This window comes from Bos indicus, chromosome 23, assembly GCF_029378745.1.
Source record: "Bos indicus isolate NIAB-ARS_2022 breed Sahiwal x Tharparkar chromosome 23, NIAB-ARS_B.indTharparkar_mat_pri_1.0, whole genome shotgun sequence".
Classification (NCBI taxonomy): domain Eukaryota; kingdom Metazoa; phylum Chordata; class Mammalia; order Artiodactyla; family Bovidae; genus Bos; species Bos indicus.
Window position 1 is genome coordinate 30,983,304 of NC_091782.1, and position 17,726 is coordinate 31,001,029.

Genomic DNA, 17,726 nt, shown 5'->3' on the forward strand with positions numbered 1-17,726 from the left:
ATTTAGAAAAGGCAGAGGAACTAGAGATCAAATTGCCAACATCCACTGGATGATCAAAAACGCAAATGAGTTCCTGAAAAACATCTACTTCTGCTTTATTGACTATGCCAAAGCCTTTGACTGTGTGGATCACAACAAACTGTGGAAAATTCTGAAAGAGATGGGAATACCAGACCACCTGACCTGCCTCCTGAGAAATCTGTATGCAGGTCAAGAAACAACAGGCAGAACTGGACATGGAACAACAGACTGGATCCAAATAGGAAAAGGAGTACGTCAAGGCTGTACATTGTCACCCTGCTTATTTAACTTATATGCAGAGTACATCATGCAAAATGCTGGGCTTGATGAAGCATAAGCTGGAATCAAGATTGCTGGAAGAAATATCAATAACCTCAGATATGCAGATGACACCACCCTTATGGCAGAAAGTGAAGAGGAACTCAAAAGCGTCCTGTTAAAAGTGAAAGAGGAGAGTGAAAAAGTTGGCTTAAAGCTCAACATTCAGAAAACTAAGATCATGGCATCTGGTCCAGTCACTACCTGGCAAGTAGATGGGGAAACAATGGAAACAGTGAGAAAGTTTATTTTGGGGGGCTCCAAACTCACTGCAGATGGTGACTGCCGCCATGAAATTAAAAGACCCTTGCTCTTTGGAAGAAAAGCTATGACCAACCTACACAGCATATTAAAAAGCAGAGACATTACTTTGCCAATAAAGGTGCATCTAGTGAAAGCTATGGTTTTTCCAGTAGTCATGTATGGATGTGAGATCTGGACTATAAAGAAAGTTGAGCACCAAAGAATTGATGCTTTTGAACTGTGGTGTTGGAGAAGACTCTTGAGAGTCCCTTGGACTGCACAGACATCCAACCAGTCCATCCTAAAGGAAATCATCCTTGAATATTCATTGGAAGGACTGAGGTTGAAGCTGAAACTCCAAAATTTTGGCCACCTGATGCGAGGAAGTGACTCATTGGAAAATACCCTGATGCTGGGAAAGATTGAGGCAGGAGGAGAAGGGGACCACAGAGGATGAGATGGTTGAACGGCACCACCGACTCAATGGACATGAGTTTGAGTAGGCTCCAGCAGTTGGTGATGGACAGGGAGGCCTGGTGTGCTGCAGTCCATGGGGTTGCAAAGAGTTGGACAGGACTGAGCGACTGAACTGAACTGAAGTATCCCTATCTTGTCACTGGAATGCCTCAGAGGACCTCTTTCAGTCTTCATTCAAAAATATCTTCCTAATCTAGATGCAACAGACACTTCTTTCTTGAAGTCTCACTCTTCTGTGCTAAGTATTGCCCTCATGCCAAGTTCCTTCCGAGTGTTTATATTCTTACGTCAGTTAACAGCTCAGGTCATAAAGAATATAGGATAACAGAGTTATGTGAACCTCTCTCTGGGGACTAGAAGGAGGTTTAAGAGCCCTGGACCCCTAAACAAGATAAGGGAAATAGGAATCTAAACAGTATTTCCATGGTTTGAAGTTTTGCCAGCCCTGCTGAGCACAAAGGCCACTCCCACCTCATACCACGTACCCTATCAGAGGCCACGGCCAGGTCTCAATACCAGAGAACTTAAGGGCCCGATAACCGGGTCCTCTTCACAGAAGCTTACTCCACATTGTGTAGGTATCCATGCCTGTCTGCTCCACTTCCAGATGTCTTCCCAGTGGCCCCATCTCAGCACTGTCCCTCATGCACCCCGAGAGCTCTGTCATGTCTCGGAGGTCCTCTCTCTTTCCCCTCCACAGTATCAGATCCCAACTTACACCAGGGGCAGCAGCCATCTCTGCGTTCAAGGGAGTAGAAACAGTAGAGAGAGCAAAGGAGCTGCCCTCCCGTTTACAGAAGCAGCTAAGTTGGAAATCTCCTATCTGCCTGCTGTGTGTGTCAGGATTTCCTGCACCCTTTGTTCTTGCAAGTGCTAGAGAATTTTCTGTCACTTTCTGTACAGTGGATTCCCTAAACAGAAATGTCATCTAATCATGCATGTCTCGTCTCAGCCAATCCATTGTCCTCCTTATTCCTAACGTGAGAGACCCTTTTGTGTAGGAAATTGTTCTGTGCTTAACCACGCACCAGTCCCAATCCTGACTTCTATGTAGCCCTGGACCCTCAGTGGCTTGACTTTGAACACTTGGTGGTCCTTTCCAGGTCTTTCCATCCTGGAGAACATGGTTTTACAGAAGTGTCCGTGTAATGAAAGGAATGGGAGCCGATAACTCATTTCAATATTTTTGAAACCTTAATCAGATGTTATGTTCTCCTCTTTGAAGCTCTCACCAGAGAGTGAATCATGTTGGAAAACCTAATACTTGTTTGAGTGTATTTTGTGTAGGGAGACATACATTCTGAAACACATAGAATGAGTGTGAAGGGGGAAGAATACCTGATGGGATAGATTGGAAACCTTGACCTGCCTTTTCTCCCTTCAGACAGCTGTCCGGGGTCTTACTGCCCCTGTGTTTAGAAAACACGATTGTGAGCTTTGACTGACGCACAGCCGTAAAGGGCTATCCCAAGTCCACTGTCCAGTAGGATCCAGGGATTCTGAAACTTCACCAGTGGGCAGGCAGAAAAGCTCAGATTAGCTTGAGGGTGATCTGGAAAGAGAAAGTCCTGCTGCAGGACAGGGATGGGGGAGGGGCCTGGAAAGAGTAAGGAAGACTGGACAAGGCAGCCTGGAGTAAACTGTTTTCAATTTCCAAACTTTACTGGCACTCATTTAATTTCTTAAATCTCCACGCCACTTCTGGAAAGAGAAGAGGAAGTGTGGATGGTTAAAGCACCTCAAAATTAAATCACATCTTCTCAGAGCTTTTCTGTCTTGCCCTTCTGGCTCCAGGGGCCTATGCCATGTTGGTGCCTAAGTCTGCATTCTCAGGGGAAGCAGGGAACCTTGGTCAGAATGTCCAGGATGCTGAGCCCAGAAATGTCATTGGCCAGCAATGATATCTGTGTGCCAATACCCCTGAGATCTCTACCCATAGCCCGACCCTGAGCTGCAGATCTGTGGATCTAGCTCCTTCCAAGCATGGTTTTGTGGTTCTTTCCTGGGAAATACCCTGTATAGAAGAGCCTGGAAAGCTATACACAGTCCATGGGGTCACAAAGGGTTGGACTGGACTGAGAGACTAACATACACACACACACACACACACACACAAATGTTGTCAGGCACAATTTTAAGAGCTCTGAATGTTTGACTAGTTAACAAATATTATTTTCAAGTCAAGAAACAGGTGTGGAAGGTTAAGCAACATTGCCTAAGGATGCTCATCTAGGAATTGGCAGAGCAACACTGAATCTCTGAAGGCTGACTTCCAAACATGTATTCTTAATCACAATATTAATATTTGGTCTACCTATTGGGACTAGAGAACCATGTATACATACAGGGATGAAAAGAGTTCCTTACTGAAAAATTAATAAAAAAATTGCAAGATTATTATTTCAAATGAAGAACAGTAAAAATGATGTTGAAAATAGGTTATCTATAAAAGATACCCATTGGCAAAATTGCAGTAGAAAGGTTCCATTAACTTTATTCATCACATCAACTATGATGGTTTCCATACCACTGATTCAGCATCACAGTCAAGAGTTAAAGACTTTGAATCCACATTCATTTGTTTGAAAAATACTGATCAATCTGAGATCCAGGAAAGTAGTACAGGAATCTCAGCAGTCATCTAGTCATCTAGATGACCATTTATACATGAAAATATTGAGATGAAGGGAAATGAGGTGACTTCCTCATATCAAATCGCTGGACCAAGAGGGTTCTGTTAGGTGGAACCCAGGTCTCCTGACTAATGAGTTTTCCTCTACCCAGAAGACTCTGTATTTAAAGGCTGTTACATGTGCCCATCTGTGTTGCTCATGATCATTGCACTAGATGGTAAGCAGGAGTGGCATGGACATTGGACAGAGCCTAGAAAAGAAATTCACCACAGATTAAAATTCAGCATTCAGCAGTATATTGGCTGTATTAATGGAGATAGAGCACCTGAAACAAAGAAGGTGACAGTTCTGATCTACCCAGTGTTAGTTATACTAACCTGGCCTACTGCACCCATTTTCAGTTCAGTTCAGTCGCTCAGTCATGTCTGACTCTTTGTGACCCCATGAACCACAGCACGCCAGGCCGCCCTGTCCATAACTAACTGCCAGAGCCTACTCAAACTCATGTCCATTGAGTTGGTGAAGACATCCAACCATCTCATCCTCTGTCGTCCCCTTCTCCTCCTGCCCTCAACCTTTCCCAGCATCAGGGTCTTTTCAAATGAGTTAGCTCATCACATCAGGTGGCCAAAGTGTTGGAGTTTCAGCTTCAGCATCAGTTCTTCCAATGAATATTCAGGGATGATTTCCTTTAGGATGGACTGGTTGGATCTCCTTGCAGTCCAAGGGACTCTCAAGAGTTTCCTCCAACACCACAGTTCAGCACTCAGCTTTCTTTATAGTCCAACTCTCCCATCCGGATATGACTACTGGAAAAACCATAGCCTTGACTAGACGGACCTTTGTTGACAAAGTAATATTTCCCCTTTTTAATATGCTGTCTAGGTTGGTCATAACTTTCCTTCCAAGGAGTAAGTGTCTTTTAATTTCATGGCTACAGTCACCATCTGCAGTGATTTTGGAGCCCCCCCAAATAAAGTCAGCCACTGTTTCCCCATCTATTTGCCATGAAGTGATAGGGCTGGATGCCATGATCTTAGTTTTCTGAATTTGAGCTTTAAGCCAACATTCTCACTCTCCTCTTTCACTTTCATCAAGAGGCTCTTTAGTTCTTCTTCACTTTCTGCCATAAGGGTGGTATCATCTGGATATCTGAGGTTATTGATATTTCTCCTGGCAATCTTGATTCTAGCTTGTGCTTCATGCAATCCAGCGTTTCTCATGATGTACTCTGCATATAAGTTTAATAAGCAAGGTGACAATATATAGCCTTGGTGAACTCCTTTTCCTATTTGGAACCAGTCTGTTGTTCTATGTTCAGTTCTAACTGTTGCTTCTTGACCTGCATATAGGTTTCTTAGGAGGCAGGTCAGGTGGACTGGTAGCACCTATTTTTAGACACTACATATTTTCAAAGAAGGGGATTGGGAGGCTCAAAGAGAGATCGGACTTCAAATATCTGAAGGGCTATCATGTGAGAGGAAGGTTAGATCTCTACTTTGGCTTCTATAAGTTTAACCAGAAGCAGGGAAGCCACAAAAGGGCACTTGTTTGGAAATCAAACAGGCCTGAGTACACGTCCACAGGGTCACTCACTAGCTATGACCTTGGGATGACTTACTCCATTAAGACCAGATGTGTTCATCTCTAGGATAGAGATTTCTCTTTCATAGAATTTTGTGGAAATACATCATTAGGGTATACTTAAACATGGCTGCTTTCCTAAACTAAAGGTTCGGAAGTGTAAATGAGCTCCAATGGACATTAAGCATGTGTGTGCTGCCATCCATTCCCTCACCCACCACCAACCATGGTCCTGATTTTTCTTTGCTTGCAAGGGATACATCACCCTCTGTGGGTCATCCTCCCAACCTTCTGCAACTTTCCCCTTTTAGGGCACCCAGAGCACAGAGAAGCACTTCCTCCTGCTGGGTTTCTTCAACTGGCCTTCCCTGCAGTCTGTCCTCTTCGTCCTCGTCCTCCTGTGCTACCTCCTGACTCTGATGGGCAACTTAGCACTGGCTGCTGGCAGTGCTAGCCTTCACATGCGCCTGCACACACCCATGTACTGCTTCCTCTGCCATCTGACTCTGATGGACGTGGGCTTCACCACAAGTATGGTGCCACCCCTGCTGGCCAACCTGTGCAGCTGGACGCTGGGGTTGGAGTGCAGTGGCTGCCTGGAACAGCTGTGTGCATCGCTGGCGCTGGGCTCTGCTGAGTGCGTCCTCCCAGTGATGATGGCTCTGGACTGCATTTTCATCCTGTTACTTCCACCCGCCATCATCCTGATCTCCTATGGCACCGTGTCCCATGCTGTATTCGGCATGAGGACCGGAGGCTGTCTCAGGAAAGCGGTGGGCACCTGAGGGTCTCACTTGAGAGTCGTCTGCATGTTCCATTCATCCACCATCTACCCCTACCTACAACCCACTCACAGCTACGACCAACATTGGGCAAGTTCATTTCTCTTTTCTACACTGTAGTCACACCTACTCTCAACCCACTCCTCTCCACCCTAAGGAATAATGAAGTGAAGGGGGGCAGTGAGGAATTCCTGAGGGGTCAGGCGAGAGGGCAAGATGCACAGTGAGTCAATCAGGGAGGGAAGGAGAGGAGTGTTACCCCAGAGCCCAAGGATGGGAATGTCCTTTGGAAAGTCAGTCAGTTTAGCCTTCAGGCTGTTCATTTCTCTATGAGAATCTGCAGGATCTGTCCTTAAAGAGCCCATGGTTAATGGGGAGGTCCTTTCCTCTCATCAGGAAAGGGTCATGTGTTATAAGTAAAAAACCACACATCCTTTATCTGTGCAGGTTTAGTGAGGGGGAAATGGCCCTTGGGCTTTCTCTTAAGCTGATTTAAAAAAAAGATTTTTGGAGGACTTTTGGGGGGATAACGTATCCCTCAGTCAAGAGACCAAATTCTGGTAAAAGATGCATGACGATCCCAGTCTGATGGAAAACACCATGGAAGATGCCATGGTGTCTGATATCAGAAAAATCCCAAGTGACAATAAAATAGACTCTACCCTGAAGGAGACTCCATTCAAAAAAAAAAAATCAGTGCAACTGAATGTCTACCTTTCCAGTTAAATAGTACCCACCCCAGAGTACACCACTCATAATTGTAATGAGCAATACCTATGAGTGTGCCTTGTGCTGAGTGGGGTTACGTTCAGAAACACTTCTGCAGGAAGTGGTTCTTGAGACAGTTATAAAGAAGGGAAGAGACTAGTGTGGGAGAGGGTGGACATATTTCAGGCTGAGAGAAAAACATAATGTTATCAGGAGGGAGACATGAGGTGGTGACATGGAGGAGGAAAGGAAGGGAATGAGACGGAGGAGGCTGAGAGGAAAAAGTTCCACTAGGCAGACTTTGGACAGAGTGTTGGGGTCAACCCAGAAACCGATCCCCACCCCCTTAACTCAACCCAGAGAAGACCTGCTAGAGCCTAAGGCAGGCAGGACAGAGACTGCTCCCCAATACCCCACCTTTCTGAAAGTGTTCCCACCTATAGCACATCTATTCCCAAAGACCCCCATGAGAGGCATAAAATCTCTAGATCCCTAAGGTGAGTATCTTGCCATGATTGCCATCATCCCCAGAAATAGGAACCATTTACATGGATGTGACCTAAGAAATGCTTGGTCAGGAGGTATTTTTATTGACTCTCCAATAGCAAAAGTGAAAGTAAATTCAGGAGACCATGCAAGAGCCAGGACTTGTACTTGGACTCTCCATTGCCTAAAAGAATATGCTAATTATCTCTGTAACAGAACAAAGTTGTAAATTCCATTATGTTTATCGGGATATGATCACAGTCCTATTGATAAATGTCCACTGTTTATCTAGTCTTGTGACACATGAATCATGGGTTAACTTTGATCGTATCTCTCTTTTCCCTCGTCCAGAGTAGTTTCAAGGAATCTGGGGAGCTGGGTTTCAGCAAGTACACTTAGGGTATATAAGGTTTTCACAAAAGCTGGTCGGGGTCCTTGGCTAAGAGGAAACTCTGCCTTGGGTCTGCCAGTGTAATAAACTGCACTCCAGTATCTGCATTGTCCTTCTGAGTGAGTTTGTTTCCCAGAATGTGTGGCTACAACAGTCCCACATACCCTACCAGTGGACCCTGCAAGGTCTCAATGCAAGAGGACTCAGGACCCCAATGACCAGGTCCTCTTCACAGAAACTTTCTTCACATTGGGTAGGTATCTATGCCCATCTCCTTCCCTTCCAGATGTCTTCCTTGCCACCCCATCTCCCCAGCACTGTCCCTCATGTACCCCTGAGAGTTCCACCATGTCTCAGAGGTTCTCTCTCTTTCCCCTCTGCAGTATCGAATCCTAACTTATGAAACTGATGGCAGCTATCTCAGTGCTCAACATAGTAGAAACAGGAGAGAGAGCAAAGGAGCTGGCCTCCCATTTATAGAAGCAGCTAAGTTGGAAATCCCCTGCCTGCCTGCTGTTTGTATCAGGCTTTCCTGGACCCTTTGTTCTTGCAAGTGCTTTCACTTTCTCTACAGAGGATTCTGTAAGCAGAAATGTCACCTAATCAAGCATGTCTCCTTTCAGCCAATCCATTGCCCTTCTTGTTCTTAATGTGACATGACCCTTTTGTGTTGGAAATTGTTGTGTGCTTAACCACCCACCACTCCCAATCCTGACTTCTATGTAGTCCTGGACCCTCAGGGGCTGGAAGAATCTGAACACTTGGTGATCCTCTCCAGTGCTTTTAAGAACCCTAGATAGCATATTGAAAAGCAGAGACATTACTTTGCCAACAAAGGTTCGTCTAGTCAAGGCTATGGTTTTTCCTGTGGTCATGTATGGATGTGACAGTTGGACTATGAAGAAGGCTGAGCACAGAAGAATTGATGCTTTTGAACTGTGGTGTTGGAGAAGACTCTTGAGAGTCCCTTGGATTGCAAGGAGATCCAACCAGTCCATTCTGAAGGAGGTCAGCCCTGGGATTTCTTTGGAAGGAATGATGCTAAAGCTGAAACTTCAGTACTTTGGCCACCTCATGCGAAGAGTTGACTCATTGGAAAAGACTCTGATGCTGGGAGGGATTGGGGGCAGGAGGAGAAGGGGACGACAGAGGATGAGATGGCTGGATGGCATCACTGACTCGATGCATATGAGTTTGGGTGAACTCCAGGAGTTGGTGATGGACAGGGAGGCCTGGTGTGCTGCGATTCATAGGGTCACAAAGAGTCAGACACAACTGAGTGACTGATCTGATCTGATCTGACTGGCCCATGACCCCTCCTTCTCCTGCCAGTATTTAGGGGTCTTTCTGAGAGGAAGAGTGCCCTGGACATGACAGTGAGAGTTGCTGTGGGTGATGTGACCAGGAGCAGCCTGTTCACACCAGCCTGACAGAATGTGTGAAATACACCAGGAGAAGCAGACATAAGACACATAAACCTGCACTGAGAAGAGACATGATTCCAGTCCAGGGATGCCACTTGCTGAATTAAATTGGGCAAATCTGTTCATCTCCCGAGATGTTGGTTTTCTGGTCTATAAATGACATGATTGGAGAGAAGTCCTAAGGGTCTTCAGGCTCAAGAAACTTTCTTTATATACTGTCCCTTACAAAGAATTTTAGATTCCCGATTCTTGAGCTTCCTAGCACTCTTCCTCTCCTGTGGGAGAACCTGCAAACCAAATCCACTACCTGAGAACTATCCGGAACTGCCAGTCAAACGCTGACTCTCACCTTCTAGATGTCAAAACAATCACACATCCACTCTCACACCATAGTTCCTCTACTTCTTGGCCTTTCCTCCTGGAGACTCACTAGTGTCATCTCACACGTTCCTAAGGTGCTTCTTACTCTGTGCCTCTTTGGATTTGGATCAGGATGACAAGGGAGTACATAAGCTGTGTGTTCTCCTGGAATTTTTTTCCTTACCCCTATCTCCTAACTTCCCAGATTAATCTCTGCCCTTTTCCTAAGGCTCAGGATGTTTCTACACCCTCCTCTCCCCTTTTCTGAGAGTGATTACTAAAAGTTCCTCCTAAAGTTCAATGTAAAAAGTCTTCAGAAATGCCAGGTATTCATCTTTGTTTGCTGTGTTTCAGTGACCCTTTAGTGTACCTTCACTCCCTGACAGGTTTCGAATGATCCCATTTTACTTCTAGCTCTTTCCATCCTGGAGAATATGATTTTACAGAAGTGTCCGTGTAATGAAAGTAATGGGAGCTGAGAACTCATTCCAATACTTTAAAAACCTTAACATAAATCATGTTCTCCTCTTTGAAGCTCTCACTAGAGAGAGAATCAAGTTGGAAAACCTAATACATATTTAAGCATATTTCATGCATGTGTGGGGAAAGACATATATTCTGAAATACACAGAATAAGTATGAAGGGGGAAGAATGCCTGATGGAATCAAGTGCAGGGTTAAAGTTGCAGGATATAAAATTAACACACAGAAAGCCCTTGCATTCCTATACACTAACAGTGAGAAAACAGAGAAATTAAGGAAACAATACCATTCACCATTGCAATGAAAAGAATAAAATACATATGAATATATCTACCTAAAGAAACAAAAAACATATATATAGAAAACTATAAAACACTGATGAAAGAAATCAAAGAGGACACAAATAGATGGAGAAATATACCATGTTCATGGATTGGAAATATCAATATAGTGAAAATGAGTATACTACCCAGTAATCCATAGATTCAATGCAATCCCTATCAAGCTACCAATGGTATTTTTCAGAGAACTAGAACAAATAATTTCACAATTTGTATGGAAGTACAAAACACCTCAAATAGCCAAAGCAATCTTGAGAAAGAAGAATGGAACTGGAGGAATCAACCTGCCTGACTTCAGGCTGTACTACAAAACTACAGTCATCATGACAGTATGGTACTGGCACAAAGACAGAAACATAGATCAATGGAACAAAATAGAAAGCTCAGAGATAAATCCACACACCTATGGACACCTTATCTTTGCCAAATAAGGCAAGAATATACAATGGAGAAAAGACAATGCCTTTAACAAGTGGTGCTGGGAAAACTGGTCAAGCACTTGTAAAAGAATGAAACTAGAACACTTTTTAACACCATACACAAAAATAAAATCAAAATGGATTATAGATCTAAATGTAAGACCAGAAACTATAAAACTCCTAGAGGAAAACATAGGCAAAACACTCTCCAACATAGATCATGGCAGGATCCTCTATAACCCACCTCCCAGAGTAATGGAAATAAAATAAAAAATAAACAAATGAGACCTAATTAAACTTAAAAGTTTTTGCACAACGAAGGAAACCATAAGCAAGGTGAAAAGCCATCCTTCAGAATGGGAGAAAAAAATAGCAACTGAAGCAACTGACAAAGAATTAATCTCAAAAATATACAAGCAACTCCTGTAGCTCAATTCCAGAAAAATAAATGACCCAATCAAAAAATGGGCCGAAGAACTAAACAGACATTTCTCCAAAGAAGACATACAGATGGCTAACAAACACATGAAAAGATGCTCAACATCACTCATTATCAGAGAAATGCAAATCAAAACCACAGTGAGGTACCATCTCACAGTGGCCAGAATGGCTGCTATCCAAAAGTCTACAAACAATAAATGTTGGAGAGGGTGTGGAGAAAAGGGAACCTGCTTACACTGTTGGTAGGAATGCAAACTAGTACTGCTACTATGGAGAACAGTGTGGAGATTCCTTAAAAAACTGGAAATAGAACTGCCATATGACCCAGCAATCCCACTGCTGGGCATACACACCGAGGAAACCAGAATTGAAACAGACACATGTACTGCAATGTTCATCGCAGCACTGTTTATAACAGCCAGGACATGGAAGCAACCTGGATATCCATCAGCAGATGAATGCATAAGAAAGCAGTGGTACATATACACAATGGGATATTACTCAGCCATTAAAAAGAATACATTTGAATCAGTTCTAATGAGGCGGATGAAACTGGAGCCTATTATACAGAGTGAAGTAAGTCAGAAAAAAATACACCAATACAGTATACTAATGCATGTATATGGAACTTAGAAAGATGGTAACGATAACCCTATATGTGAGACAGCAAAGAGACACAGATGTAAAGAACAGTCTTTTGGACTCAGCGGGAGAAGGTGAGGGTGGGATGATTTGACAGAATAGCATTGAAACATGTATATTATCAGATGTGAAACAGATTGCCATACCAGGTTCGCTGCATGGGACAGAGTGCTCAGGGCTGATGTACTGGGATGACCCAGAGGGATGAGATGGGGAGGGAAGTGGGAGGGAGGTTCAGGATGGGGAACACATGTACACCCATGGCTGATTCATGGCAATGTATGGCAAAACCAATACAAAACAACAACAACAACAAAGTACTGGGAGCCGAGAACTCATTCGAGTACTTTAAAAACCTTACCATAAATCATGTTCTCCTCTTTGAAGCTCTCACGAGAGAGAGAATCAAGTTTGAAAACCTAATACTTATTTAAGTGTATTTCATGTGTGTGTGGAAAGACATACATTCTGAAACACACAGAATAAGTACGAAGGGGGAAGAATATCTGATGGAATCGAGTGGAAACCTTACCTGCCTTTCCTCCCTTCAGATAGTTCTCCAGGTTCCTATTGTCCCTGAGTTTAGAAGACAAGATTATGACCTTGGGCTGAAGCACAGCAGCAAAGGGCTTCCCCTGACCCTCCCTGAGTTCACTGTTCAATAGGATCGGGGAATTCTGAATCCTCACCGGTGTCCAGGCAGAAAAACTCAGATCAGGTTGAGGTTGATCTGGAAAGAGAAAGTCCTGCAGCAGGACAGGGACTAGGAATGGGCCCGGAGAGATTTAAAGTTTATCTGTCTGAACTAGTGTGTGTCTGTGTAATCACAGAATTAGGTGATTTGACTTTTTATAACTCTACATCTCTAGAACCATGGGTCTATAAGCCTGAATGTCATCTCTTGCATTTATTCATCTCCAGTATGACTATAAAATCATCAAATCACTGGACCAAGGTGGTTCTGTTAGGTGGAACCCAGGTCTGCTGACTTATGTTTTTTCCTGTTACACATGTGCCCATCTGTGTTGCTCATGATTGTCATACTAGATGGTAAACAGGAGTGGCATGGACATTGGACACAGCCTGGAAGAGAGACTCACCACAGATTAAAATTCAGCATTCAGCAGTATATTGGCTGTATTAATGGAGGTAGAGCACATCAAACAAAAGGGTGACAGTTCTGATCTACCCATTTTTAGTTATACTAACCTGGAGAATTGCATCTATTTTTAGGCATTTTTTTACATGCTTCCAAAGAAGGGGGTCAGGAGGCTCAAAAAAGAAATTTGTCTTCAAATATCTGAAGGGCTATCATGTGAGAGGAAGTTTAGGTTTCTACTTTCTACTTTGGCTCCTAGGAATACACCAGAAACAGGGAAGCAGCACAAGTGTATTGGTTCGGAAATCAAACAGGTTTGAGTACATGTCCAAAGGACCACTCAGTGGCTATGACCTTTGGACGCTTTATCTTATAGAGCTCAAGTATGTTCATCTTTAGGAGGGAGATTCTATCTTCCTCATCGAATTTTATGGTAAATACATCAACTAGGGTATCCTTATACATGGTTGTTTCCTAAACTAAGGATTCAGATCTGTAAATGAGCTCCCATGGACACCTAAGCATGTGTATGCTGCCATCCATTTCCCCTCTGCACTCCCCTTCCCTTTGCTTGTAAGGGATACATCACCCTTGTGTGTCATCCTTCCAAACCTTCTGCGAGTTTGCCCTTTAGGGCAACCACAGCACAGAGAAGCTCTTCCTCCTGTTGGGCTGTTCCGACGGGCCCTGCCTGCAGCCTGTCCTCTTTGCCCTCATCCTCCTCTGCTACCTCCTGACTCTAAGGGGCAACTTGGCGCTGGTGCTGCTGGCAGTGCACGACCATGTACTGCTTCCTCTGCCACCTGGCCCTGGTGGATGTGGGCTTCACCACGAGTGTGGTGCCTCTCCTGCTGGCCATCCTGCACAATCCGGTGCTGAGTCTGGAGCCGGTGGGTGCCTGGTGCAGCTGTGCGCATCGTTGGCTCTGGGCTCGGCTGAGTGTGTCCCCCAGGCAGTGATGGCTCTGGATCATGTGGCTGCTCGTGCCCTCTGCCGTGATCCTGGCCTACCTGGCAGCACGGCCCATGCTGTTGTGGCATGAGGGCCAGAGGCAGCCTCAGGAAAGTGGTGGGCACCTGTGGGTCCCACCTGAAAGCCATCTGACTGTTCTGTGGATCCCTCCTCTACAGCTACCTGCAACCCATGCACAGCTACAACCAGTGGCAGGCAAGTTCATTTCTCTTTTCTACACTGTCACACATCCACCCTCATCCCACTCCTCTCCACCCTCAGGAATAAGGAAGAGAAGGAGGCAGCGAGGAGGTTCCTGAGGGATTTGGGGAGAGGGCAAGAGCACAGTGAGTCAGTCAGGGAAGGAAGGAGGGGAATGTTACCCAGGGCCCAAGGATGGGAATGTCCGGTGTAAAGACTAGACTTCAGGCTGTTCATTTCTCTATGAGGATCTGCAAGATTTGTCCCTAAGGAGCCCATGGTTAATGGGGAGGTCTCTTCCTCCCATCAGGAAAGGTTCACGTGCTGTAGGTAAAACCCCCATGTCCTTTATCTGTGCAAGTTTAGTGAGGGAGCATTGGCCCTTGAGCTTTCTCCTAATCTGATGAAAAAAAAACTTTGATTTTGGGAGGATCTTTCCCATCTTCGGGGGTATTATATCTCCCAGTTAATAGCTCATTTGCTGGTAAGAGATGATGAATATCCCAGTCTAGTGGAAGAGACCATGGAAGACCCCATGGTGTCTGACATCAGACATCCCTAAGTGACAATTAGATCATACTCAGCCCTGTAGGAGATTCCATCCAAAAAAAAAGAAAAGCTCTGGTCTCTCATCGCAGGGCATCAGTACAACCAAATGCCCTCCTACCAAGTTAAGTAGTGCCCAGCCCAGAGCACTTGACTCATCGTTGTAATGAGCAACATGTATAAGTGTGCTTTGTGCTGAGTGGGGTTACGTTCATAAACGCTTCTACCAGAGGTGGTTCTTGAGACAGTTATAAAGAAGAGGAGACTAGTGGGAAAGAGTGTGGACATGTTTCAGGCTGTGAGAAAACATACAGATGATCACGAGGGAGAAATGAGATGGAGGAAGAAAGGAAGGGAAGGAGATGGAGGACACGGAGAGGGACAAGCTCCACTAGCCAGACTGTGGGCAGAGTGTCGGGGTCAACCCAGAAATCAACCCCCACCCCCAGCACAGAAGTCCTGGCAGAGCCTCAGGCAGGCAGGCCAGAGACTGCTCTCTCACTCACTCACTTTTCTGGAAGTTTGTTCCCACCTAAAGTATATCTATTCCCAAGGAGCCCCCACTGGAGGCATAAAATTTCTAGATCCCCAAGGTGAATATCTTGCCATGACCACCATCATCCCCAGAAATAAGAGTGGTTTAATTGGGTGTGGGAAACAGAGTAAGAAGGGCCATGGTGCCAAGTTTCACTTCATAACAAACAGCTTTAAATAAGGAGAGGGGAAGTAATTTAATTTTTCTAAATTATTTATTAACATTATGTCACAGTAAATAAATCACTTCATAATAAGTCATTTCACTATTGTCTACAGGCAGAGTGTCAGTTTGACTCAATGATTATTGAGTCATATGAGAGAAGAAACACTGAGCTAAATATAGATGAAACACAGTAATTAGAAGAACATCGATCACAATCTATCTTGTTGACTGGGAAAGGAAATAGGAGTTTTTCTATGAATCGGACAGAACCAAGACAGGATGCAGCTGCAACTGTCTTTGAATGTCATCTCTAATAGGCCTTCAAATTCTAATATGTTCTAACATATCAAATATATGCAATTTTGCCAATTATTCAATCACACTAGAATTAAAGAATCGATTGGTTATAAATATTCTAGTCTTCCACCTCAATTCACCCCAAATCTTTTGCTTCTCCTATCACTCCATCTGCAGGATGGTCACCCACTAATGCAGGGGTATGTCATGAAGAGTAAATGGCCCTTTTTGATGCCATAATCTCCCATGATCTTCCCGTCTTCCAGTTTCTTTCCATTGCAGTTCACAATCTGATTCTTAGGGGGTATAGCGGTCCTCATCTTGATCATCTCCTTCACCTGGGTCACTGAGGTGGACCTTCGCACCTGGAGCTCATGCCTCTGCCCCCCCTCACCAGGCTCCACCAAAACCAAGGGCAGCTCCTCATCACTGGGCTTCACCACCTTCAGGGTGAGGTGGATGGACTTCTCCTTGTCGATGCCATACGATGACAGAGTTCTCTTTGGCTTTAGGGTCTTCGAGCCCAGCTGCAGGACCTGATCCGGCACAGGAACCTTGGTCCTAGAGCGGACACGTTCATTGATCTTATTCACTCTGTCTCCCAGATGGGCAGTGAAGGTCATTGGTTTCCATTTCTCAGAATGGACAGTCACCTGGACAAAAAAAGGCCAAGAGACAGTTGCCTAGATTTCCTGCCCTCTTCTACACCCCTTGTTCCCCCTCCTTTATTGCTCCCACCCTTCACCGCCAGTCTGGTGCTCCAGATCCTTTACAACAAGCTGTGTCCTTCCCTTGTTTCAAACGTCTCTTTTGAAATTATCAGGTTCTAATGCAAGAAAACCAGTCTGATTCTTTTGTAACCACACTTCTTATCCTTCCCCAAAATGTTATCAATGACTTCCCACCTAATTTACCTGTCTCCTATCCAGGTAAAAGTTGTCAGATGTTAAAAACAAAACATCTAAAAATGTACGCCAGAGTTTATAAACACCTTTCAAAGAGAATTTCGCAGACTTCACATTCTCATGGAATACTCATAGGGCTGTCCTCCATGACGTGACTATTTTAGATGAAAACCCTGTTTAGGAAACATCTTCTCTGTACTATTTGTACTTTTTTTTGGTAACAATAATTCATTTTTTATAGTGTCCCTATTTTCAGTATCACTTGGCCATATGTATTTCCTATGTTTTCCTATCCATCCATTATAGAATATGATCTCTTCCTTTTATCAAATTGGGGCTCCACTCACAGAAAGCAGGGACTACATCTGAGTCTTACTTCAGTAATCTCAACAAAGGGAATCTCATTCCTGCGCTCTTGCTGGAAAGTCTCAGAGGACTTCTTTCAGGCTTCATTCAAAAATATCTTTCCAGTCCAGATGCCACAGAGATTTCTTCACTGAACTCTCACTCTTCTGTGCTAAGCATTGCCCTCATTCCAGGTCCTCTTTGTAGAGAATATAGTCTCACATAAGGTAATGTAACAGGGCATTAACAACTTAAAATAAGTGAATTCTGTCAACCTCTCTTTTAAGAAAAGAAGAAAGCTTAAGTTTAATTGCCCTGGAGGCCTAAACAGGGTAAAAGAGAAAGGGATCAAGACAATATTTTCAGTTTCAAGCTTGCCAGCCCTGCTGAGCACAAAGCCCACTCCTGCTTCCTACCAAGTATCCCTAAGTGTGAACAGTGCAAGGTCTCGATGTAAGAGAACTCAGGAGCCCAAGAACTCTTATAGAAACTTTCTTCACATTCAGTAGGTATTGATGCCCATCTCCTCCCCTTCCAGATGTCTTCCCAGCAACACTCATCCCCCTCTTCATCTCCCAGAACTGTCCCTCATCTATTCCTGAGTCTCTCCCATGATTCAGAGGTCTTCTCCCTTCCCCCACCCCTGGTATCAAATCTCAACTCACAAGGAGGGTGGCAGGCATGTCTTCAATCAGAGGTGCAGAATCAGGAGACAGAGCAAAGGACCGGGCCTCCAGTTTAAATAAGCAGCCGAACGGGAAATACCCTGCCTGACTGCTGTATTTATTAAGCTTCCCCGTACCCTTTGCTCTTGCATGGTATGCTGAATTTACTTTCACTTTTGCTACTGGGGAGTCAATAAACAAAAATACCTCCCGACCAAGCACTTCTCAGGTCAGCCAATCCATTTGCCCTCCTTGTTCCAAACA

General features: G+C 44.4%; 2 protein-coding genes across 4 annotated transcripts in view; both read right to left on the reverse strand.

Moving 5' to 3' along the window:
* Positions 1-12,372, reverse strand: part of LOC109577367 (protein C19orf12 homolog) — a 34,044-nt gene extending 21,672 nt beyond the window's left edge. For 2 of the 3 annotated variants that reach the window (XM_070778276.1, XM_070778274.1), the window contains exon 1: positions 12,286-12,366. The gene's annotated coding sequence lies outside the window, so the exon portion shown is untranslated. Of the gene's footprint in view, positions 1-12,285 lie in introns of all 3 variants that reach the window. The other variant, XM_070778277.1, reaches the window with a different exon arrangement.
* Positions 12,373-15,280: 2,908 nt separating this feature from the next.
* On the reverse strand, positions 15,281-17,610 carry LOC109577369 (ubiquitin D-like). Its single transcript, XM_019986287.2, has 2 exons — positions 17,463-17,610; positions 15,281-16,200 (listed from the first exon to the last, which is right to left on the reverse strand). Exons 1-2 carry the CDS (start codon positions 17,478-17,480, stop codon positions 15,730-15,732), a joined length of 489 nt encoding a protein of 162 aa, XP_019841846.2. The 5' UTR covers positions 17,481-17,610; the 3' UTR covers positions 15,281-15,729.
* Positions 17,611-17,726: the final 116 nt, after the last annotated feature.